Genomic DNA, 26,354 nt, shown 5'->3' with positions numbered 1-26,354 from the left:
GCGCTCGCGGGGGCGCGCGCCGTCACTCAGCTGCGCGGAGGGGCGGGCCGGCGGGGGCGCGCGCCGCTCACCCGGGCCGCTTCCTGCACAGTGCGCCTGCGCAGGAGCGTGGGAGCCGGGAGAGGGAGCTGGCGACTTCCTCGCCCACGTGGTCCCTGGAACGCTCCAGGTAACTTTCCGTCCTACCTCTGTGGGGTCATAAAAAAAAAAAAAAAAAAAAAACCGTCCGTGCCCTAGACGTTTTTATTGCTTTGGTTCAGCACCGTAGTGAGCTGCGCCACAACGAAGGACGACCGCAGCGGCACAGCCTGCCTTGGGGCTCTGCCGTCATGGCCAGGGGTCCAGTGCAGGGGCTTGTTTGAGCACGTGACTGCCACGTACACTACAGAACTTGGGTCCTCATGGGGACCTCATAACTGCTGCAGTCTTAGTACCGTAAGTGGCTTGTCCGTCTGAGGGTCGTTGAGAACGGACCCCTTTCTCAATCAGAGCCGTGGTTCTCAACTTTCCTAATGCTGTGACCCTTTAATACAGCTCATTTTGTGGTGACCACCCCCAACCATAAAATTATTTAGTTGTCTACTTCATCATTGTGATTTACTACTGTTATGAATCAGAATGTAAACAGCTGATACGAAATCCGAGTTGCGGTCCGAACCACAGGTTGGGAACTGCTGAGCTAGCACACTTCCTTTAGTGTCTAATTTCGAGGAAGGGGAAATTCACAATCACCACTCCTTAAAATTCTAAATACCTTAGTGAAAGGATAACCATAGAGAGGGTGTCGACAAGGCAGAGATCATTGGATGTCTCTCTAGGATACAGTAGTTGAGAGCTGATCTCTGAGGCTCCAATTTTACCACCAGAATTTTAAAGGAAGGCTTGGCTCATTTAATTCTACCAGAGAGGTATCCTGTTCCAGGATTATGTCTTCCACAACTGGACAGAATGCAGTAAGGTTATGTGGGAGCAATCCTCAGTTAAAACCCAAGGCCCTTATTGTGATGTTAAGTTGGGAGCTTCACCCCAGTCCCTGGCATCCATCCCAGCCCCCTACCCCCCCACCCCGGTTTAATTTGGCGTGATTGGATTTCTGTGTGCCGGTGGAGAGGATTTTTCATAACATTTATTGTTTATTTTTCTGGGACAGGATCTTGGCTTGTAGCCCAGGCTGCCCTCCGACTTGCCTTAAACACACCATCTTCCTACCTAGGCCACTGAAGTTCTCAGATCTTGGCTCCTAGCCTCTCCTATTTACACATTTACGTCTCGGTGTACTAATGTCGTTTACCTTAACGGTGGCCTGTGCTCTGAGGACTCAGTTTGCTGTCTCTCTCTAGGGATGACATTCTCAAATGCCAAATTCCCTGGAACCCTGTCCCTTCTTTGCATACTGCAATCTCACGGACCATAAATTCAAAGTAACCCAACTGGTTAAACCCGCTTTAGCTCCTAACTTCCGTTATTTTATTTGTCATCCATGGCCTTACCAATCACCTCATAATTAAGAGAAAAATCTCATAATTGCCATAGACTCAAATGCCTCTCCCTGGTACAATGTTTTGTCTCCTGATGGTGCATTTTCCTGCCTCAACCTACCCAGAGCCAGGGCCAGTCCCTCCATCCCTGCTTTGGCTTCTGTCTCCTTCAGTTTCCCTTTAAATAGTCTAGGCTTCTCCTGTCTTTCATGTCTCATTTCAACCCTCCACCTTCCTCCCTGCCTCCTGCCTGGACTTAATAGAATTCTTCAGGTGGTTTCAGCCTTGGAGGCCACACCCAGCTCGTCCTTTTCTCTGATGTACCCTGGGTGCCAGGGACACCAAGTTGCTCTCCAACCTGTGTGTGGCTGGCTCCCCACGTCGTGAGGCCTTCGCATGTGCTGCTGCTTCGGAAGCTCTTCTGTGCTTTAGTTTTCTTTCCTGTTGCTGTGAGAAAGTACTCACAGCAACAGGCTAGTTATCTTTGCTTTATGACTAAAAGTCACATATGAGTGAGTACATATGGAGTACATATGATATTTGTCTTTCTGGGTCTGGATTACCTCACTCAATATATTTTCTAGCTCCATTCATTTGCCTGCAAATTTTTAGATGTCATTATTTTTTTCTTCTGTGTAGTACTCCATTGTGTAAATGTAACATATTTCCTTATCCATTCTTTGGTCAAGGAGCATTTAGATTGTTTCCAGGTTCTGGCTATGACAAACAATGCTGCTATGAACATAGCTGAGCACAAGTCCTTGTGGTTCGATTGATCATTCGTTGGTTATACCAAAATGTGGTATCCTGGGTCTTGAGGAGGGTTGTTTCCTAATTTTCTGAGAAATTTCCATACTGATATCCAAAGGGGCTGTAACAGCTCACATTCCCACCAGCAATGCAGGAGTGTTCCCTTTTCCCCTCATCCTCTCCAGCATAAGTTGTCATCAGTGTTTTTGGTCTTGGCCATTCTTACAGGTGTAAGATGGAATCTCAGAGTTGTTTTGATTTGCATTTCTCTGATGACTAAGGATGTTGAACATTTCCTTAAGTTTCTTTCAGCCATTTTAGAGTCCTCTGTTGAGAGTTCTTTGTTTAGGTATGTACTCCATTTTTTATTGGGTTATTTGTTCTTTTAATGACCAATTTCTTGAGTTCTTTGTATATTTTGGAGATCAGACCTCTGTCTAATGTGGGGTTGGTGAAGATTGAAGATCCTTTCCCATTCTGTAGGCTGTCATTTTGTCTTGTTGACCATGTCCTTTGCTTTACAGAAGCTTTTCAGTTTCAGGAGGTCTCATTTATTAATTGTTTCTCTCAGTGTCTGTGTTATTGGGGTTATATTTAGGAAGTGGTCTCCTATGCCAATGTGTTCAAGTGTACTTCCCACTTTCTCTTCTATAAGGTTCAGTGTGGCTGGCTTTATGTTGAGGTCTTTGATCCATTTGGACTTAAGTTTTGTGCATGGTGATAGATATGGATCTATTTTCATTCTTCTACATGTTGATATCCAGTTATGCCAGCACCACTTATTAAATATGCTTTCTTTTTTCCTTTTGATATTTTTTTTGCTTCTTTGTCAAAAATCGGGTGATTCAGTTCCTTGGTCCTACTGTCTGTTTTTATGCCAATAACAGGCTGTTTTTAGTACTGTAGCTCTGTATTAGAGTTTGAAGTCACGGATTGTGATGCCTCCAGAAGTTCTTTTATTGTACAGGACTGTTCTGGATATCCTGGGTTTTTTGCTTTTCCATATGAAGTTGAGTACCATTCTTTCGAGGTCTGTGAAGAATTTTGCTGGGATTTTGATAGGCATTGCATTGAATCTGTAGATCGCTTTTGGTAAGGTTGCCATTTTTACTAAGTTAATTCTACCTACCTAAGAGCATGGGAGAGCTTTCCACTTTCTGTTGCCTGCTTCAATTTCTTTCTTCAAAGATTTAAAGTTCTTGTCATACAAGTCTTCTAGTTGTTTGATTAGAGTTACTCTGAGATATTTTATGCTATTTGTGGCTATGGTGAAGGGTGTTCATTCTCTGAATTCTTTCTCAGCCCATTTATCATCTGTGTAAAGGAGGGCTACTGATTTTTTTTTTTTTAGTTAATCTTGTATTCTGCTACATTACTGAAAGTGTTTATGAGTTGTAGAAGTTCCTTGGTAGAATTTTTGGGGTCGTTTATGTAGACTATCATATCATCAGCAAATAGTGAGAGTTTGACTTCTTTTCTGATTTGTTTCCCCTTGATCTCCTTTTGGTGTCTTATTGCTCTAGCTAGGACCTCAAGAACTATATTGAATAGATATGGAGAGAGTGGACAACCTTGTCTTATTCCTGATTTCAGTGGGATCGCTGGGAGTTTCTCTCCATTTAGTTTGATGTTGGCTGTTGGCTTGCTGTATATTGCCTTTATTATGTTCAGGTATGTTTCTTGTATCCCTGCTTTCTCTAAGACCTTTATAATGAAGTGATGTTGTATTTTGTCGAAAGCTTTTTTGACATTTAATGAGGTGATCATGTGGTTTTTATTTTTCAGTTTGTTTAAATGATGGATTACGTTGACAGATTTTTATATGTTGAACCATCCCTGAATCTCTGGGTGAAGCTGAATTGATCATGGTGGATGATAGTTTTGATGTGTTCTTGGATTCAGTTTGCCAGTATCTTATTTAGTATTTTTGTATCAATGTTCATGAGTGAGATTGGTCTGTAATCCTGTTTTTTAGTAATGTCTTTATGTAGTTTGGGTAACAGGGTAATTGTAGCCTCATAAAAAGAGTTTGGCAATATTCCTTCTGTTTCTATTGTGAGGAACAATTTGAGGAGTATTGGTATTAGTTCTTCTTTGAAAGTCTTGTAGAATTCTGAGCTGAAACCATCTGGTCCTGGGCTCTTTTTGGTTGGGAGACTTTTGATGACTGTTTCTGTTTCTTTTGCAGTCATAGGTCTATTTAATTATCTGTTCTTGATTTAATTTTGGCAAGTGATTTATATCCAGAAAATTTTCCATTTCCATTAAGTTCTCCAATTTTGTGGAGTACAGGTTTTTGAAATATGACCTGATGATTCTCTAGATTTCCTCTGTGTCTATTGTTATGTCCCCCTTTTCATTTCTGATTTTGTTAATTTGGATATTCTCTCTCTGCCTTTTGGTTTGTTTGGATAAAGGTTTGTCTATTTTGTTGATTTTCTCGAAGAACTAAGTCTTTATCTCACTGGTTCTTTGTATTATTTTCCTTGTTTCTATTTTGATGATTTCAGCTCTCAATTTGATTATTTCTTGCCACCTAGTTCTCTGGGTTGAGTTTGCTTCTTTTTGTTCTAAAGCTTTCAAATGTTCTATTAATTCACTAGTGTGGGATTTTCCCAGCTTCTCTACATAGGCATTTAGTGCTATGAACTTTCCTCTTAACACTGCTTTTATTGTGTCCCATAAATTGTGTATTTTGTGTGGTCACTTTCATTGAATTTTAGGAAGTCTTTAATTTCTCTCTTCATCTCTTCCTTCATGTATTGATGCTTCAGTCTATCACTTTTAAATTTCCACGAGCAGATGTCTTCCACACACTGTCTCAGAGCTGTAACAGCTCTCCACTAGCATCTAATTGATACTATGAGTCCACAGCAAATTGTTTAAAGTTGTTAACCCAGAACAGACAATCAAGTACCTCCTTTTTGTCCTCCACATTGTTTGACCAAGGCAGTTTTTGGAGGAGAATGGGACAAGAACCCAGTTGAAGACAGTTGTCTCCATTGACTGCTTTGTAATGACAGCATTGACTTTAAAACAAATGTTGGTTTAAATTAGTAGCTCCCAGAATAAAATGTCTCTCTGCAGTCAAAAAATTTAAAGAAAACACAGTAATATACATAATCTAGACTCTCTGTGTATATTCCATCTTTACTTGGCTTATTTTTCTTTATACTTTTAATCTATGACCGTGCTCTTTTATATTACATTTCCTGTCTCTTTAAAGACTTTACTTCTTATTATAGCTGTCTTTTTTCTCTCTCTCCCAAGCCTACATACATTTTTAAATATACTGTGTCTTGTTTAGAAGTCTTTTATGTTTGAATATGTCTTCTTGTGTATATGTAATCATTTTCTGACAAGAAGCATTTAAAAATGGTAAGCAGTGTGGTTGCGGCAGCCCTAGATGCTGGCTCCACCTCTGTTGACCTTCTAATATAGCCAAGGTACATTTACTGCTTCTGTGAGCCATGCTCTCTGCCCTAGCTCTAGAGATGTAATGGGTCTATGTCTCCATTAAGCAATTTGTAGCACACTGCTCACAGACCCCCATTTAGGTACAGGACCTCCCAAAACAGCCAGAGTCATTCGTGCTACCAGCACAAACCAGGAAGCCTTCCCTTAAAGATACCTGTTACACAGTTTTTGTGCTAATGCTGAGTCAGGAAGCCTTCCTTTAAAGGAACTGCACCTCTGCTTGCCTCTAGCAAACAGAGTTCACCAGAGAAAATGTTGGTACCAAGAAGTTGTGCTTAACTCTGTTCTTTTGTATCTAGAATTCCTTCCTAAACTCTCTCAAGTTTTATATGAATGTAGTTGGCCCATGTTGGTGCACCATTTGTAGACAGAGACTATGCTTGCTTTTCCGGCCGCTCAGACCCAAATAATTACACAGAAACTTTTAATCACAATACTGTTTGACCAATAGCTTAAGCATATTTCTATCTAATTCTTACATCTTAAATTAACCCATTTCTATTAATCTGTGTTTCACCACAAGGGTGTGGTTTACTGGTAAAAGTTCCCGGAGCAGTTGTCTCCTTCGGCAGCTACATGGTGTCTCCTTGATGCCGCCTACTTACTATATCTCTGTTTGAATGTCCAAACAGCTTTATTTATTAACCAATAGTAATAAAACATATTCACAACATACAGAAGGGAACTCCCATATCATTTGTGAGACAGGATCTTGCTCCATTCAATCTGAGGATTTTGTAGAGGTAAGAACTAGTGACTGCTCTGCTTCTCTGGTCTTTTAAGATTAACCCCTATATCTGACTCTTGGCTTTTATTAAGACCAATTAGAAATTGTGCTACATTTGGGTGAGCTTATCGGTGACCCAGCTGCCGTAAGTAACTGCTCCTCTGTGTTCCTTTAAGGAACCCCAGTGTGTTCGTTGATTCGTTGATGTGGGTGGAATCATTTCTTTGGTCTTCAGTTGGTATCCCATTTGGGATGATAGATGCTTGTGTGTGGCTCACCGGGGGGAAAATCACAAAATACAGATGGAAAATAAGACACAAAGAAAATAATAAATCACCCAAGGTTTAATGTCATAGGTGACCGATTGGAGCTTGAACAACCTTGCGTGATTTCAGTATCACTGAACTATCTCAGCCTTTACTGTAGTTAAAACATCATTTTTGCCTGAAGAGCTAATCAAGTCACACTTCCTATAAACAAAATGTGTAGGTCGCAGGTGTAGCTGAGTGGTACTAACTCTGAAGAACAAACAAAAAACAAGCCTTGTATGCTTAAGCAAAATGTTTATTATATTACACAACAGAATTCTAAAATGACATAAACTTTGAAGAAGTCTTTCGAACTGGCCGGTAAGACTTGCTTCTTGCTAGCTCTGAGAACTAATTACAGAGTTTCATTTTAATTAAAACACGACTCCTGAATTAATAAATGTAGAAAAGAGGCCATAGCTCTAGACATTGTGTTGAGAAATAAGGGATCTTCCCACATAATTGCTAATCCAGTCAAAATAATTAGCTACTCTGGTGTAAACACCTGGAAATTCTGGTTTGCCACAGTTTTCACCCCAGCTCACAATGCCCCAAACATAAGTCACATTGTTGACATCCTGGCAGACCAAGGGACCACCAGAGTCCCCTTTGCAGGCATCGATGGACCCATCATCGGTACCTAAGAAAGAAAACCACAGTTCCTTCCATTTGCCAGGGCCACCGCGCCTCTCTGTGCCTCTCACAATGATGCATGGAGAGACACTTCCCTAACAGGAAATAGCGGGCTGCCCCAGGATCCCTCTTGGAACTGCGGATTGAGATGCAGCATAGGAAATAAATAATTCGTAAACCTTCTGTTTGCTTCCCTAAGTTAGCATAGTCCTCCCGCTTGGCGTCTGTACTTGACAGCATTGTGTAAGGAGACGCAGTTGTAAACTGGAAGTGTCTGAAGCAGACTGATACAACGCATAACCCAGGTTACCCACTTGGCACTTACCCGCACACTGCATTTCTTTTTCATAGTAGCGGTCTGGGTAGAACTTCGAACAGTTGCCTATCAGCTTAACTTGGCCCCACCTAAGTGAGTAGACTTTTTGGTTATCTACACAAAGTGAGAAAACAGATATTTAGGAGCCACAAATGAGAAATCTAAACAAAGGTGGTTATAACTTAGTAAAACACTAAGAAGATAAATGAAAATACATTACTAATGACTACATATATTAATAACTGAGGATACTTCCTTAGCATATTTATGTCATATTCTCTTCATAGCCTTAGTTTCTACAATTATCTTTCTAAATTTCAATGAACAGTGAGGGAAGGTGCCTGAAATCACAGTCATTTAGTAAAGAGCGAATCCTTGTGTGCAGTCCCAACCTATTGCTGGGTTCGGTAGGGGCATTGCAGAGATGACAGTGATGGGCTTATCTCATGCACATCCTTGATATCTTTTCTTACAGCTAGTAATTTCTTTGAAATTACTATTGGAGAGAAAGCAGCCTTGGAGAGGTTAGAAGCTGAAGCTGTCAGTGTGTACATGTTTCTGTGCTTGAGGAAGTAAGTGTCTTTTTAAATGCTCTGAAGCAGTGAACAGGGAGCTAGAAGTTCCGTCACATTTAAGTGAGAGTTTGCAGACCTGAACATCCTTGGTCTGTGGGAAGAGAAGGGCCAAGTACTACTGCCTGATGGACCATGGAGGAAGAGAAGCATAAGCACACAGGGAAGATGGATGGGGTAGAGAGTGAGACTTTGTCCCGTCTCCCCTCTTCTGTTTTCCAGCTCACAGCAGTTTCATGATGGAGTTTTCCATTGTCTGCTTACTCACTACCCAGAGTTTCAAGAGCTCAGGTATTAGGCCCACGTCATTCATTCCTCACCAGCATCCAGAATCTTCTTACATAACATTGTTGCTTAATAAATACTTAATGTAACTAGTGACTGCGTAAAATCACAGTAATTTAATTACAAACATCTTGCAATGTCTGATGTCCAATTACTCTCCTGCCTGTGTCTTGCACGAGGTCCATTTGAAATAAAACTGTTTAATACCTCTTTAGGTCAAAAATGAAGCAAATCTTATTGGCCTCAAGGATGGTCTTGAACTCCTGATCCTCCTGCTTCTCCTTCTGGAATTATACGTGTGCACTATCACAAGAACACACTTGGTTTCTTGTTTTCAGTCCTGGGGGTATCAAACCCATGCTAAACAAGTGCTCTAGAATCAAGTGACAGTTCCCGTCTCGTGTGGTCCTTCTGACAATGGTGTTCTGAGCCCAGCAGGCAGCCCTTCCTGGATGGGCACTCACTCTTCTGTACCTGATATTTCTCTGAGTACTAGAGTGGCTTCTACACATTACTAACCCCAATCCCACCCCCAGAGATAAAGCATATACCTTTCTCTCGACCCCATCCAGAGATGATGCATTTGTGATTCGGCTGGAATAGATACGGAGACCATGGGACACAGGCAGGGACAGAATGAGGGAGCTCACATTCTTTCTTGCCCGGAGATTTTTTCATTTCAATCAAAGCTATGTCATTTTGGTAGGTGCGTCCATTATAGCTTTCATGAATAACCACTCTGTTCACTCTCTGAACTTTCAACTGAGAGTTAAGTCTCTGCCAGTCTAATAATGCCGACCATACTTGGTAATGCTGATATCTGCTGGGTCTGTCAGAGGAAGCAAGGGGAAATGACATATAGCAAGAAAAAGGTATGGATTTTGATACTTCATCTTTATATTCTTCCATTTGAAGGATCATTTTCAGTTTCTGAATGTTTTTATCCTTGTTGGTATGAAGCTATATAAAATTAAATTTAGTTAGGGCAGGATTTGCTGTGTGGTAAATGGAGAGAGTGATGATTCCCCAACTGTTCCTATGATCTCATTATCCAACCTTTCCAAATAATGAAGTACGTCACAAAATGGATTGTCCATAAGCAAAAAAGCTTGAACATTGATACCATCTTCTTAAAGTATATGTAGCACAAAGGGAACAGAATTTATCTTCCTATAACAACTCAGCCAATCTCAGTACAGTTCAACAGCAATGTCCTAGGAGATAATGTGATGTTTAGATGTTTTATGTTCTGAGAGTGCTGTCACCCTCAATATTTTTGGGTGGTATCATAGGCTCATGGAACATATATATATTTCTTGAAGATTAGCTCTGTTTATATGGTTTACTGGGCACATATGTAGTGTTTATCAACTGCATAGACAAGGTGTTATACTGGGCACCAGGGTGCAGAAGTTAGCAAAACCAGACAGCATCTAGAAAACATGCAATCACCAAAGAGGTGATCACAACAATGATGAAGTTTATTCTGCAAGAAGGGAGAGGAGTGGACAGGAAAAAAAAAAAAAAACCTTTAAAATTTAGCAGGAGGGCTTTGACTGAGAGCCTTCCAGAGAATTCCATAAGGAGATAAAGGGCTGACTTGAGATCTGAGTAAAGAGCAGAATTCACTAGGTAAAAGAGTCAAGGGAGATCATTTCAGGCAAGGAAGGAGTGTACGAAGGTCCCTTCACAGAAGGGAGCTATTGCTTTGGAGCATCTGAAGAAGCCAGCCAGGAGGGGGCGGATCAATGGGCAGGGGGTGGTGCTGTGTGTGCAGTGGGCTGAGACTGGTGAGGGAGAGGAAGGCCAAATCGCATAAGGAGGCCTTAGAAGATTTCTGTATGTTGACATTTTGTTTATATGCTTATCTAAAGAGGACTGCAAAGCCCTTGAATTGACATGGCCACACAGTGGAGAACAGACAGGCAGTACAGTGGATCAGAGGATAGATAGACTGCGTGTAGGTAAGCAATTAGAGGCAAGTCATGTGATCCACATGGCAAGTAGAAGCAGGGTGATAGTGAAGGAGATAAGGTTTGAGAAATGAGCAGTGGAAAAATTAACATTAAGAATGCCCGTGCCTGAAGGCTGAAGGCTGAGAGCGTGAAATATGATTCTTAGATTTCTAACTGTGCTAACCACATAAACAGTGTTTCTTAAGACAGGAAACACTGGAACAAGACAGTATTCAAGAGAAGTAGCATATAAGCTAGGCCTTGAACATTTGGAATTCAATGCCCCCCTCTCTCTCATATGTGTGCTCATGTATGTGTGTGGGGGGAACAAATATACTTGCAGGTGCACATGTGTGTGTATGCATTGCAAACCAGAGATCAATCCTGGGTATCGTTCCTCAGGCACTGCCCACCTTGTTTTTATGACGAGCTCTCTCACTGGTCTGCAACTCACCAAGTAGGTCAGGCTGGCTGGCCAGCAAGCCCCAAAAGAGCTCTCCTCCCAGTGCTGGTATTAGAAGTACATGCCACTACACCCAGCTTTAAAAAATCTGTAATATAGGTTCTGCAGCTGAGGACTGCATCCTTCTATAGCAAGCAATTAACTGACTGAGCCATCTCTCCAGCTCTTGATGTAACTGTGATGGAGCCAGGAACTGTGGATGGCTGTGACTACAGTCAGAGGCTGGAAGAAAGGCTACTGTGGCTGCCATTTAGTTACCTTCGAGTGGGATTTTGGACCACAGATAACTTTAGGAAGAATGGGGAAGAGGTGAAGAGGAAGCCAAACTGAACACTGAACTCCAACTGTTGAGTGGCACTGAATGCAAGCCCAGAAGAAACCTAGCGGACAGCTGAGGAGGTCCAGCGAGGAAGCAGGGGCATGCTGTATGCAGAAACTAAGAGAGAAGCCTCTTAAGGACGGTAGAAGAGGGGCTTGCTGTTCCAACCCAGCAGGATTTTCCAAGGTGTCATTCAACACACGCTTCATCATTGAGCGGCAATGCCATCTCTCAGCAAGTTAGGCCACCTGCAGAGTCGCTAAGGAGGCATTCATCTTAATTGCAATGAAGTGCGGGATGATGTCCTGGCTCTACTGACTGACTGGTTACATAGCTTCAGCTAAGGTAATTATTTAGCTTCTCTGTCCAGTATGCTTATCTGCAAAATGTTACCCTTTATGACTGCTGAGAACACTGACCAAGGTAACCTGCAAAAGTGCCTGACCTAGGCACAGTCTGCAAGCAGTGCTCACTAAGCAAGCAACACTGCATTCACTCTAATGTCCAAGCCGAGGCGAGACTCCTGAGCCCTGTCCTTTTGCTAGTAACGTTGGTTTGTCAATCAATACCTTTGGAGGACTGCAATCCCATCACTATTATGGGCAGAATTTTATCTGCTGCATTGTGGATGTCCTGAGCCCCACTGGGACTGTATTTGGAGACAGTGCTTTTAATTGGGTAATGAAGGTTTAATGAGGTCATAAGGGTTGTCCTATTAATCCAAGGGTCTTCATGAGGGATAAGAGAAGTCTCAGGCTGCATGTGCATAGAGGAGAGGGTACTGAAGGGCACAGTGGGAAGGGAGCACATACAAGCCAAGAGAAACTCCAGGAACTCCCAGTGCTGCGCATTGGTCTTGGACTCCCAGCCTCCAGAATGGTGAGAAAGTGAATCTGTGCTTCTAAAGCCAACTTGTCGGCAAACTAATACAGCCTCTCATAATGCTCCTCGTAGAACCTGTGCCGGACTTAGACTTCTCACTTGTCGCATGCCAAACCTGAAGCCACCTTATGCCTACCCTGTTTCTTTGTCCTCTTGAATTTCAAAGCCCTACCAAAGGGGTCCACAGTGTGACTGGCCTTCCTCTGACTCCCTGTCTGATGGCTCTTTAGTGGCTGCAAGTCTGTCATAGATGGCCTGCTGCACTTCAGGGATCTTCCCAATAGCAACACGAATGCTACCCCACCTGGCACAGTGCCTTGGTTTTCAAAGCAGCTTTGAGTTATGGACATGTGTAAATAATTTATCCAGGCTCAGTGAGCCAGCCAATGAGGGGTCAGTATATCAGATAAATAGTATTGAGCTTTGGACATTTTCTTTATTGCCTAAAACACACATTAAATTCATTTAAGGGTATGTGGATTTGAAAAAGTCATCTGTGATTGTGAACTAATGACCTTGTTAAGGAAAGGTCAGAGGGGATGCCAGGTTACTGTCACCCTTAGTCATAAAACTTACAAACTCAGTCATAAACTCTTTTGGGCAGTTTCATCCTAGTACAATACAAATAAGCTAAATAAAGTCATTCAGTATCTAAGCTCTTTCCTTACCAGGACACAGTAGGTTCTGAGGGACTGGTCCCTACAGTCCAGGTCATGAATACCTGAAAAATGCCTCCTGATAACAGAGTAGAATAATTTCTCATATAAGCTTGTATCTATCACCCATCACCATCTTTATCATTTATTTCTCATGTTTCAAGAAATCTAAAACACACCGAAGACGTTTTTACCTGACACAGTGTGCAGCGGTCAGAACCCAGCAGCCGCCGATATATATTCCCCCACAGGTGATTCTCTGGCCGTCCTTGATTGCCACCTGCCACGGGTAGTCTCCCTGTGAGAGACGTGTGTGATTACTGCCCTCCTACTGGACGGTGTCACCAACAGGCAGCCCCAGGACATGTCTCATGAGCACACCGTGCTCTCGCTTTTTTCTGACTCAGGCCGATCCTTGGAGGAACTGAGATTTTCATGCAGCCTTACCACCTCTGCTGGCTTCCCTCCGACCACTCTTTTCCTTCGGGTGTGTGTGTTCCTTTTGACTCCACAGGACAGTTTAGGTAACAAGGACCTCAGCCGTTGTCTTTCTTCAGGAAAGAAAGATTGTATCATTATTTTCCTGAAACCATTATATTGTGGGTAAATAGTCTTGGTTCATTCTCTCTCTCTCTCTCTCTCTCTCTTTGTGTGTGTGTGTGAGAGAGAGAGAGACAGAGACAGAGAGAGAGAGAAATATGTTTATACAGGTGCATAAACACATGTCTATTTGAGACTAGAAGTCAAACATTAGATACCTTCCTCAATCACTTTCAACCCCATTTTTTTTTTTGAGACAGTCCCTCACTAAACCTGGGATTCACTAATTGGCTGGCTAGGCTGGCTGGCCAGTGAGCTCCAATGATCTGCCCGCCTCTTTCACCCCTGCACTGCAATTACAGACATGGACCACCACCGGACTTTTTACATGGGTGTTGGGCTCTGAACTCAGGTTGCTCTACTTGTGAATAGATTATATATATGCATACATATATATGCATACATAGCATATAGTATATGTGTAATGGTGCATATATACCATATGTATGTAATAGTGCATACATATTATTTAGCATGTATGTAATACATGCATGCATAGCATATAGCATATATGTAACACGTGCATACATAGTTTATAGTATATATGTAATATGTGTATACATGTTATATAGTATATATGAAATATGTGCATGCATAGTATAGGTACATATGTGATAGTGCACACATATATAGTCTATATGTAATACATATATATTGTATAGTATATAAGTAATATATGCATGCATATTATATAATAGATATGTGATATGTGTATACATATTATATAGTTTGTATATCAGGCCACATTCATTAGTAAGTAGTTTTGGGGATTAAACTGTACTGTTTACCCTTTGGGGAAATTCTAGCTTAGCATTAAAATTGACTTGATTCTCCAAAGTGATTCTGTCTAACAGTGAACTTGGGATGATAGATGAGAGATGCCACATGTCCAGGAATGACTACGAGAACTCAGGGTGGGTGGGTGTCACATTTGGAACGCATCAGAATGAGCTTATGATACAGAGCAATGTATCTTTCATGGTTGTGATTTTCACTTTCTGAAAAAGTCTCTTTTCGACAATATGCTAGCATTATGATACTTTGTGTATGGGCCCATTCTGAGCATCACATATAGAGATTGTCTCAATGTGTAATTAGTATAATTTGCACAATATATATTAATCCAGAGAGGCCATATGCCAAAGACCCTGGATGATTGGATCAGCAGGCCTCATCTTACATTTGCTTCCCTCCTCGGTGAGGGGTATATGTGATGTATCTGCCACCAAGAAGCCACAGCCCAGCAAGTCTCAAGGCATGATGTTGCAAGAGAATGCATAAGAAAGGAAGAAAATGGGAGTGTAAGGATTTTTTTATTCTTTCTCTGTATTTTCTATGTCATGAAAAGGTAAAAAAAAATTAGCTACTTTGAATGAGAAAGAACACTTCGTATTGCTGGTAATTATTTTGATCATATCAACAGGAGGTAGGGTCCCAAGGAAGAGAAGCTGTGAATGAATATAGAGAGATTTACTTTGGTAAAATCTCTCACGGACCCCACAAACTGGGTTGAGGGAAGAGTGTAATGATCTCAAGTTTTTGATTAGACTCAGAACTAGAGATCCTCACTCACTGAAGCCTGTGAAAGCACGACAGGTGGAATCTGAAAACACTGTGTGTGTGTGTGTGTGTGTGTGTGTGAAAATCCCTCTTGTCTGGCATCTCTAGATTGGAGATATAAATCCTGTATGTGGTCATTCATTTAGAAAGTTGTTTACTAATTTGAGGCCCTGGAAATTAGAAGATATGAATATCACATGAATTTCATTTTAAAATCTCCCCGAACCAATTGGTAGGTAATAATTAAGGTGAGAGGGGTGAAAAATTAGTTGATAAAAAGGATGGAGCCAGGATGAAAAGTGAGTCTCGCTAGCTGAACAAATCACTGCTGTCTCGGGAGCGTCTGTCTAACTCAGTTTGGCTCTTGGTGCAGAGCTGCCCAGTGTACAGAGTGTCAGAGATGTCCTGTTACCATGAGTTATAACCCGGAGAAAGGACAGAACTATCTTCCATCTCAGAAGATGGACTGTATGTCCTGCTTGAAATAGATTTATTTTTGACAAAGCTAAACTGGCAAAGCTCTTCTCTGTCAGGAGACACTTTCTGTAGAACTATAGTAATGTTTCATTTCAGAATCAGTCATTTGAGCTGACCTGGCTTTAAAAGCAATTCTCAAGAATAATATGAGTTTGCTTTTTAAAAAAAGCCATGGGGAAGTAGAAAGTTACATTTTTTTAACTGAAACCTATATCAAAGTTAATTTTTGCTTGAATTGATTATATATGTAATAATGCATATATATTACATAGCATGTGTGTATACTATATATATATATATTATATATGATACTAAATTCTAGTTGAAACTAGAAAAAATGTTAACTCACCTGCATCCATATCAGCAGTCAAAACTTCTGTTTCTTCAGTTTCTTCTCCTGTGATAAAAACAGAAAATCCGCATAGTTAATGTTACACATCTCTAGAGGGAATTCGATCATTAAAGTGACGTGATGCTGAGAATTTTAAATATTGCCCTCTTCTTTTTAGAGATAAACTCCCCCAAGTATGTCATCTGGTCTCCGTCCTGTCGCTGAGCAACTGGACATACGCAGATGAACCCTGTAGAAGTCCCTGTTGGTGAAGGGTGTCTGTTGGTGCAACTGGACATACGCAGATGAACCCTGTAGAAGTCCCTGTTGGTGAAGGGTGTCTGTTGGTGCAACTGGACATACGCAGATGAACCCTGTAGAAGTCCCTGTTGGTGAAGGGTGTCTGTTGGTGCAACTGGACATACGCAGATGAACCCTGTAGAAGTCCCTGTTGGTGAAGGGTGTCTGTTGGTGCAACTGGACATACGCAGATGAACCCTGTAGAAGTCCCTGTTGGTGAAGGGTGTCTGTTGGTGCAACTGAGTGACAAGACTCAAGTTCTGCAGACAAAATACTCAGATCAGGAGAGAGAGTTTCCCCTTCTGCTCTCTCATCCCAGCTCTTTACACGAGGAAGAGAACAGCCCTGAACCAGGAATTCAGGTGGGCGTTAAAAAAGGCCGCCCTACATTGCACATCATACAGTGCCTCCCTCAGGGGCCATGAACCTAGAGATATCTTCATGGTTTTCCAGTAGGAATGACTAGCTAGCATTATGATCTGGGGTGCAAAAATCTGAAGATGTTTATCGCAGTGTGCTGGTGGGCTGGCAGTCCACTGCTCAAAAGATTGGGTAAATTGGAAAGCGGAACCTGCACTGTATGTAGCAGCTAGAAGCAATAGAGTAGATGAACACACAGCAACTCAAACAGAGCCTTCGCATGTGGTGCTTTGGGAAAGAAAAGATAAAGGAAACATAAGCTCTACAACATAAGGAAAGATGTGTGATCACCAGATTGCAGCGTGCACTGGAGAAGGAGGCACACAAGCAAAACGACACACACATTCAGCCCCACTAGAATGCTTGGCGGGAAAATGGGAAGTAGGGGTAAGAGATAAGCAAGATAGGCCTAGAAAGAACGAGTCCTGATCACCTAAGAAGACCTGAGCAGTATCATGAATTCACCCCTGGCCCGTGTCACCGATGTCTGAAGATAGCGAAGGAAGAAGGAAAGGAAGGGAGATAAAGGAGAAGAGGAGGAATAAATGGGGGCCGGACAACAGCTTCAGAGAGGCGGAAATGAGAAATGAGATGGAGCTCGAGGTATTAACTGAGAATTGACATATATGGCAAGGGTTGATTCTGAGATGGCTCATCCCCAGGAATCCTAAGAAATTCTGAGGAAAAGCATGAGCTTTTGGCATTATGTGTGTTGGTGACTTGAGTCATTTTATACAAATAACTAAACAAAGGATGTGTGGGGGAGGTAGGGATGGAGGATAAGGCAGAAGAATCTACTAAAACTTTGTTTGAAAATGTCATTATAGCTAACATTTTATATTCTGTTTTTTATAATTGTTCCAAAAGAGCTCAAGGATTCAGGAATACCTGAGTTATAAAATAAATAACAAAATATGAAATGTTATCTATTTCTTCTGGTGGCAGCTTCTTTAAAAGCTTGATTTTGAGGGGAAAAGAGACAAGAAAAATATTGAGCTCAGGTGCCAAGTGCAGGAAGGCACCCACTGTGTGGGTTTTTTTTCCCATTGGTGGGACTGAAAGCCTATCATAGTGAAGAAAGACTATGCTAGCTAAACTAATGAGAAAACCAGGGTCTTGCTTGTCCCTGCTCATATCATACTCAGTTCATTTAAAATACAGGAAGCCGGGCGGTGGTGGCGCACGCCTTTAATCCCAGCACTCGGGAGGCAGAGGCAGGTGGATCTCTGTGAGTTCGAGGCCAGCCTGGTCTACAAGAGCTAGTTCCAGGCCAGGCTCTAAAAAAAGCTGCAGAGAAACCCTGTCTCGAAAAAAAAAATATTAAAATACAGGAAGACAGTTATCACCTGTTTTTGCAGAATCCCAAGATTTTAATAAAAACTTGCCTGGATTTGAGCGTGCAAGGCCTGAAAGAAAACAGAACACAAAAGCAGAGTTTTAGTACAGTGAAGAATAACTTTTAACAGGGGGGGGAATTAACCCCACACCATGTTATTATACACATACTCCAAACTAGAATTATAAAGTTTTTATTAAAAATGGACTTACTTTCATGAATTTGAGGATGTCTGGCTTCTAAAAATAAAACAAAGCTTAGCATGAATAGATAATTCTTATTTAAGTAAAAAAGATACAAATCATTAATACTTCAGAAACAATGTAACAAGCTAAAATTAATAGTAGCAAAGGGTTGAAAAAAAGAAATCAAATAGCCTGACACTTTATCTCAATGTTAGTTCTAATAAGATTTTTATTTTGAATTTAAACATATAACAAGTTCACTCCAGCAAAAAAATTGTTTTAAGTTTCCAAAGAGATTAGTATTTTAGATACACCTGCACACATACTCAAAAGGAAACTTACTATACAATTCTATGAAGTTATAATTATTTTTAACTTTCACTAACAAAACGGGTATCCTGGTTGGTTTTTGTCAACTTGACACAAACCGAGATTTTTCTGGGAAGAGGGAATTTTAATAGAGAAATGCCTCTGGAAGATTGACCTGTAGACAAATCTATGGGCATTTTCTTGAGGTGCGAAGGCCAGTTCACTGAAGGCAGTGCCACCCTTGGCAGGTGGTCCTGGGTTATAAGAAAACAGGCTAAGCAAGCCATAGAGAGCAAACCACACAAAGCATGCCACTAAACAACATTCTTCCAGAATTTCTTCGGTTCCTGCCTTTGGGCTTCTGCCTTGACTTTCCTGAATGATAAAGAATTTATAAAGAATTTCCAAGAATTTATAGGGCAGAGTAAACCTTTTCCTTTCCAAGTCATTTTTGGTCATGGTATTTTATCATAGCAATAGAAACCCCAACTATGACAGGGAACTTGTAAGAGGTAAACACAATCCAGAGATGATACAAACTTGCTTTGATTCAATGATTTTGATCTGGCCAATTACTAGTCAGTAAGCATATTAGTTATATATCTCTGCTCTCACTTCCTCTTTCTCTAAAAGGGAAACAATTAGAACCGTTTCTGGAATCTAAAGGTAACACTCATCCCAAAGTAGGGAAATTGAAGTAACAATGATATTTTACTAAGTATATAATATATTTAGATACATTCAAAAATGTGTAGGAAAATAAACTTTGTGTTTTTATATAGTTATTCTATTGCAGATTTTGCCCATGAAAACTAACAAATTGTGTCCCCTGACCTTAATCTTCATTACTTTAAATAGGGGAGGAAAGGAACCGAGGAAGACATAGGGAAAAGACTTAGACATTGCACTGGCAATGAAACTAGCTTTGACTGCAACCTGGCTCACCACTTTCCTGCTTGTAACCTTTCCCTGTCTTGCTTCCTTTACTAAGGACTGGGCTAAATTTAATAAAAAATAAAGGCATTCTACCTCAACTTCTCAAGTGCTCTTTAAAATAAATGATTTAGGGGGCTGGAGAGATGGCTCAGTGATTAAGAGCACTGGCTGCTCTTCCACAGGTCCTGAGTTCAATTCCCAGCAACTACATGGTGGCTCACAACTAACTATAATAGAATCTGATGCCCTCTTCTGGCCTGCAGCTTTATATGCAGAGCATTCATACATAAAATAAAAATAAATAAGATTTTAAAAGTGTTTAATCTGATATTCTTAAGTATTTTAAAATATGTTTTATTAAAAATTATTTTATATGACATATTCTGAACATGATTTCCCTCCTCAAACTCTTCCAAGATCCTCCTCACCCACCCAACTCTGCCATTTTTCTCTCTCTTTCTTAGAGAAACACAGGAAAACAAACAACAAACCAGAACGGGGGTGGGGGGAGGGGAGAGGAAGGAGAGGAGGGGGAAGGGAGAGGAGGAGAGGAGAAGAGAAGAGAGGAGAGAAGAGTAGAGGAGAGGTTTGCAAACTGATTGTTTCCTTCTAGGCTGCTGTCATAATTTCCCTGACAAGCGGGTTGAAGCTGAAAGGGTATATTTTAGCTCACAACTGCAGGCTCAGCCCATCATAGCAAGGAAGGAACTGGCCATTCAGATTTATGATCAGGAACAGAGAAGCACCAGCGTATGCATGCCTATACTTAGCTCTCTTTGTCCCCTCTTACATAGTTCAGAACTGACTGCCTAAGGAATGCTGTTGCCTACAGTGGGCAGGTTTTCTGCTCTCATTGTGATCATGGTAATCCCCACAGACATGTCCACAAACAGATCCTATCTAGACAATTTCTCACTCAGATTCTTTCCCCAGGTGATTCTACACTGTGCCACGTTGACACTGATATTAATGAAAAATTAAAAGTCCAGTAAGACTAATACTGGAACACGAAATAATGTCCAAACATAATATCAACCCATTTACATATGTTAACATTTATTTACTCCTTACATTTGAGAAACTTGGAATATGAAAATAGTTGATTCTACTGAAAAGATGAACACTGATGATAAACATGTATAAAAACTATAGGAAACAGTTCTAAGTACCTCAATGGGTGCTGGAGCTTCCTGGCTCCATTCTGGAGAGTGTGTTGTACCTGTGATTTCCAGGCTCCTGCCTATGGCAGCATGGCCACAGCCTGGAATCCCCCGTGGTCAGCATAAAAATGGCAAAAGCCACACATCAGGGTTTCTTTCTCCCTGAACTGACTGCAGACCTTCACAGGCAAGATGTTAGAGAAGTTCCATAAACAGGGAGGGTACCCTGGCCTTCCCACTGCCTTCTTCATCCCCACACACAACACTGCCATCCTTCATCTCTCAGGCCAGCAACCTTGCAAGTCACCCTGCACTGCTCATTCGCTTCCAGTCCTTGCAATCAGTGCAAATCCTGTTGGTCGCACGCTCAATATACATCCAGAATCTACTGGGGGGGGGGGGCAGTGAGTGCAAGCAAAATACCGTGATATTTATGTTTGAAAATACCATAGTGTAATTTATCATTGTGTATGCTAATAAGATAAATTGAATTTAACTTTTAAAATGTATTACATTTACATTTATTTATTTACTTGGAAGGCTGTACTACAACATACATGTGATGTACATGTGGAAGTCAGGGGACAACTTAACATTTCTCTTCCATCGTGTGGGTCTCAAGGATTGAATTCGGGTCATCGAGCTTGGCAGCGAGCACCTTTTACCCACTGAGCCATCCCACTCTTCCAGAAATTTACTTTTTTAAACCAAACCAGAACACACACATAGACACAACTGCTCCCTCTCACTTCCATTCCCAGCAACCTGTCCTAGGCACTTTGGTTGCTTCCCTACATTACTGTGATAACTTCCAAGCTGCCCTTGCCTCTGTAAAGCCTATTTCCCACCTAATAATAAACATAATCTCTGGGGGCTGGAGAGATGGCTCAGAGGTTAAGAGCATTGCCTGCTCTTCCAAAAGTCCTGAGTTCAATTCCCAGTAACCACGTGGTGGCTCACAACCATCTGTAATGGGGTCTGGTGCCCTCTTCTGGCCTGCAGGCATACACACAGACAAAATATTGTATACATAATAAATAAATAAATAAATAAATAAATAAATAAATAAATAAATACTTTAAAAAATAATAAAATCAACATAATCTCAGCTTAAAATGTCAGTCTTCTTGTGTGGTGGCTCCTGGTTTTCCTTACAGGCTTCGTTAGATCACTGCTCATAGCTTCTGTCTACCACACTGGGCTGCTGCTTCCTCAAACACTGGAACTTTCCTATGTCAGGAATGCTGCACTGACTGTTGCCTGGGATGCTCCTCTGTAGACACCTGCATGGCTGACTCCATTTCCTTCAGCTCATCGTCTGGAAATAATTCCAGAGTCGTGAATCTAATCAAGTCTATGACTCTAGAAGAAATAGCAGTTTATAGGGAAAAGGTTGGGGGTATCTTAAATAATAAAAGCTATTTTTACAAGTTAATAAATGTAGCTGGGCAGTGGTGGTGCATGCCTTTTATCCCAGCACTTGGGAGGCAGAGGGAAGCAGATCTCTGTGAGTTCCAGGACAGCCAGGGCTGTTACACAGAGAAACCCTGTCTTGAAAAAATAAGTTAATAAAATATCACATTCAAGTTCTTGGGTATCTTGTTTTGTACACATTAACTAGGGAGAGACATTCTTTGAGTTAGGAAAATTTGAACATAGCTATTGTTAAATAATGGTAGGGCATGCTACTATTTTCAGGAATACTTTCGAAAGTAGTTTAAAATACAGTGTTCTTAGCCAACAGTGGTGGTCTACACCTTTAATCCCAGCACTCAGGAAGGAGAGGCAGTCAGATCTCTATGAGTTCAAGGCCAGCCTGGTCTACAGAGCAAGTTTCAGGACAGTCAGAGAAACCCTGTCTCAAAAAACAAAATACATACATACATACATACATACATACATACATACATACATACATACATGTGTTCTTATCATGAGAGAAGTATATACAGTAAGCGACATGATATCTGAAGCCTTTTAAATATTGCAACAAAGGAACAAGCTGGCAGATAGAGTGATCATGGCCAGCAGACAGCGGTAGCTGTCACAGTCGGAAGCTGGTGCCCAGGGGATCACGCTGATAGTGCATCGTTTCCACATAGGATCCTTTGTGATGAAAAGGGCTGCAGTAACAAGTAGGCATGAGGAGAGGCGCCGGCCATTGTTCCTCACATGCCTCGGCTACAGTCCTACTGATGTGCTTCCCTACGGCTACTTAAGGCTGTGATTTGCCTAAAGAGGAACTTCATACTCCAGGGTTCAACAATGAACTAAAGCGGCCACACAGGTTCTGGATTACCGTCACAGTTGCCTTCGTCGTCTCCTGTAATGCAGTCCACTTCACCGTTGCACTTATACTGGCTCGGAATGCAAACACCCGACTTACAATGGAAAGCATTATCTTTGCAACCTGTGTAAACACAAGCAAAAGTTATTTCCACTATTTGCAATTGGGAGAGGTGGGGCAGAGGCAGTTCAGTGGCACCGTGCCTGTCTAGCATGTGAAAGGCCCTGGGTTCAATCCCCAGCGTACACACACTCATGTGTGCAAACGTGCATGTATGTGTATACACACACGCACACCACGTGCATGCATGCAACTTGTATGAGATGAGATCTTATATTTAGTAATGAAGCTATTTTGACACTTAATCAGAATAATGAAGGTGGGGGACCTGAAAGGCCCATCCGTCCCTACCTTTACAGCACAGCTCATCACTCTGGTCCCCACAATCGTCGACCCCATTGCAGGCTCTCTCCTGAGGAATGTGTTTTCCATTCACACACTGGAAGGACTGATTTGTCGGAGAATCTGTAAAGCAGGGGTTATCTTTGTGAAATTTATTTATAGATTTGTGGTATAACAGTCTTCACGTATTACAGGGTACAGGGGAAACTAAGATAAAAATATGACTCCAAGAAATGGTATAAAGGAGTGCGCACGATGGTACATTCCTCTAATCCCAGCTCTCTAGAGGCCGAGACAGAGGGATGACTGCAAACCTGGGGTCAACCTGAACTAAACAGCAAGGTCCCATCCCTAAAACAAAAGTAAGTTAATACGTTAATTAAAATTAATAAAATGAAGACTCAGCCTACAGAGAGGAAAAATATTTACCAGTTATACATATGATTAATTTTAACACAAAAGATTATATAAAGCCGGGCGGTAGTGGCGCACACCTTTAATCCCAGCACTCGGGAGGCAGAGGCAGGCGGATCTCTGAGTTCGAGGCCAGCCTGGTTCCAGGACAGGCTCTAGAAACTACAGGGAAACCCTGTCTCGTAAAAACAAAAAAGATTATATAAATTTTGATACAGAAGATTAATATATAACACATACAAGAAATTTTTTGAAAAATCAAGAAAACAAGCAACAGAAATAATCAGAAAACGGCTATGTACAGAGAGATCTCAAAAGAAGAAATTCAGATGGCTAATAATCACTTTAGAAAGGGTTAGACATCATCAGCCATAGGAAAATTCAAATTAAAACTACTTGGAGATTCTATCTCACCCCAGCAGAATGGCTATTAGAACAAAGTCAGAAGCCAGCAAATGCTGGCGAGCATGTCGGGGAAAGGAAACCCTTGCTTGCTACTGATGGGAAAGCAAACAGGTGCAGCCACTATGGAAATCAGTGTGGAGGTTTCTTTAAAAAAGCTAAAACCAGAATTTCCATGGACACACATGGGCCAGACATTTACATGTTCCAGTACTTTGCTTTTCTTAGCACCAGAAAGGGTATGGTTCTAGTCTTCGGCCTCATACACATGTCAAAATATTTCTAAGTTAGGAGAGAGAAGCAATGAGGCTGTGGTTTTTGGGGAAACTGAGGCAATGAGGTGGTCATTAAGTATTTTAAAGAAATATACATAATTTAATAGGAGTTAATGCTCAAAAGGGGTGCCAAGATGTCTCTTTATACTTAAGCAACTTGTTTGCTATGGTTATTTGAGTCCACGTAGTCAAGGGAGCATGTCCCACCATGATGAGAAGGGACTAAACCTCTGAAACTGTGAGCCACTCTTTAAATGTTTTCCTTTATAAGAGTTGCCATGGTCACGGTGTCTCTTCTCAGCAACAGAAACGCTAACTAAGATAGTTCTAAACCCCAAAATTTAATAGATATATCATTGACTCCTTGACTGACAATCACACACCAATCATTGTTTACTTAGTACAGGCGTTTATGAACTAAGCAATCTTGATGGGAACACTCTGCCAACCTGCATCCTGTGTGTAACACACTACATCAGCTAAGTCCTGGTAACCGTTAGTTCGTCTCTTGGTAAAGGTGCACTCCGCCAAACTGGTTTCTACTCCCCGGCAACGTACATTGAGGCATTCAGTGGAGTTTATACGGAGCTCTTCAGATATATTAAAACTTCTTTGTGTGACAAGAGCACCCCTGCAAACAGAATGAATAAATCGGAGGGAAGAAAAATTCCGTTTTGTTTTTATAACCTTATTGTAGAACATAAGAGTCTACAGCAATCCCCCCAAAATGATTTACAGATTATAGAAGATGCTAACATTCTCCTTCTCTTTGCCTTCAAACCTTTACTTGAGCCATCATTTGGGTTTTGCAAAGATGAACTAAAATAATCAATTTCAACCAACCAGTAAGGGTTGAAAACATAGCAAACGTGTAGCAAGTATTGTTTTCCATGTTTTACTAAGGAGGAATGTTTTCATTTGATGTTTTCTTTCCATCAGAGAGGGCCATTCCTGACTTCTCATTATCATGTTATTTTTTTTCTTCACAAAAGAGAGTGAATTAATTGCCTTGATCTCAAGATTCTGGAAGTGTACATCAGAAAATGTCAGCACAAACTTTGTCTTTTTGAGGAGTCTCCACACCTGCCCCCACTTCCCACTCCCATTTTGGAAGCCTCACCTGGTTGATCTCATTATTGCTTAAGATGTGGGAGGTCAACTTGTTTGAGCTCTAACAGGTTTTTTTTTGTTTTGGTTTTTTTGTTTGTTTGTTTGTTTTTAGAATTAACTACCTTCAAGCCTTGATAGTATTAAGGTTGTATTTTGGTATGTCTTTGAAGATGAATTTTGGTTGTCAACTTTAACATTCTTTTTAGGAAAGCACACTGCAGGTTCTGTCTGTGGGAAGGAACATTCCCAGAGAGAACTAGTTCATGAAGGCTCTGATCTAATGAATGACTGAATCCCTTGCTGTGTTCATAATATTGGTGGTCAAATGGTAGAGAGTCTCATTAGAGGAAGTACTTCAGGAGGGGCATATGTTTAGGGCCCATACCTTGTCTTTAGCCCCTTGTTTCCTGTTCACCATGAGTATCTCTTGCTATGTATTTCTACCCCCTGATAATTTGCCTCACTGCAGACCTAAAACAATGGACCTGGTCATGAGAGAGGGAACTCTCTGAAACCAACAGCTGAAATACAGAGTTTCTTTTGTTAGTTTTTCTCTTACACATATTTTGTCAATGCAATCCAAAAAGTAATTAATATAATGCTATTCTTCAACTTCTCAGTTTGTTCAGAATATGTGAAAAGAAGCCTTCTCAGTTACCCAACCATCCAGAGATGATGACTGACAGTGAACTGTTGTTCTAGAATATTCCATTGCTTCCTGCTTCTCTTTAGAGTAAAACAGATTAAATTAAATGTCGAGCAAAGATGCATCAGAAATGGAAATAGAAATAAAATACTAATTGCAATATAAGTAACAGATTAATTAGAACAAAAGGCAAGAAGAGAACAGAGAGGGTATTTCTAGTTTCGCTGAGTCCATAATGAAAATACAGCATAGTCATACAAAACAAACAAACAAAAGAGCCATTGGGGGCAGTTTGAGAAATAAATATGAAAAATTCTACTCACATCTAAAGTTACTATAGGAAATATGATACGTAGCACAGGCAGGGGTGTAGTTCAGTTGGT

General features: G+C 41.1%; 1 protein-coding gene and 1 long non-coding RNA gene across 3 annotated transcripts in view; one reads left to right on the top strand and one right to left on the bottom strand.

Annotated features, from left to right (window-relative positions):
- The first annotated feature begins 83 nt into the window (after positions 1 to 83).
- LOC119801010 lies at positions 84 to 19,373 on the top strand. Its single transcript, XR_005283135.1, has 2 exons — positions 84 to 169; positions 15,968 to 19,373. It is a non-coding gene; the product is annotated as an uncharacterized LOC119801010 (long non-coding RNA).
- Positions 6,979 to 26,354, bottom strand: part of Cfi (complement factor I) — a 33,947-nt gene continuing 14,571 nt past the window's right edge. The window contains exons 4-14 of one of the 2 annotated variants that reach the window (XM_038311424.1): positions 24,665 to 24,846; positions 23,134 to 23,247; positions 22,735 to 22,845; positions 18,058 to 18,084; positions 17,856 to 17,915; positions 15,808 to 15,855; positions 13,269 to 13,372; positions 13,016 to 13,119; positions 9,098 to 9,375; positions 7,699 to 7,803; positions 6,979 to 7,380 (exon numbers count right to left, since the gene is read on the bottom strand). In XM_038311424.1, the coding sequence (XP_038167352.1) occupies positions 7,163 to 7,380; positions 7,699 to 7,803; positions 9,098 to 9,375; positions 13,016 to 13,119; positions 13,269 to 13,372; positions 15,808 to 15,855; positions 17,856 to 17,915; positions 18,058 to 18,084; positions 22,735 to 22,845; positions 23,134 to 23,247; positions 24,665 to 24,846 (1,351 nt within the window). In that variant the 3' untranslated portion in view covers positions 6,979 to 7,162. The remainder of the gene's footprint in view (positions 7,381 to 7,698; positions 7,804 to 9,097; positions 9,376 to 13,015; positions 13,120 to 13,268; positions 13,373 to 15,807; positions 15,856 to 17,855; positions 17,916 to 18,057; positions 18,085 to 22,734; positions 22,846 to 23,133; positions 23,248 to 24,664; positions 24,847 to 26,354) is intronic. The other variant, XM_038311425.1, reaches the window with a different exon arrangement.

Source organism: Arvicola amphibius, chromosome 14 (genome assembly GCF_903992535.2).
Source record: "Arvicola amphibius chromosome 14, mArvAmp1.2, whole genome shotgun sequence".
Lineage (NCBI taxonomy): Eukaryota > Metazoa > Chordata > Mammalia > Rodentia > Cricetidae > Arvicola > Arvicola amphibius.
Note: the sequence above shows the minus strand (reverse complement) of the source record. Positions and strands in the feature narration are given on the sequence as shown.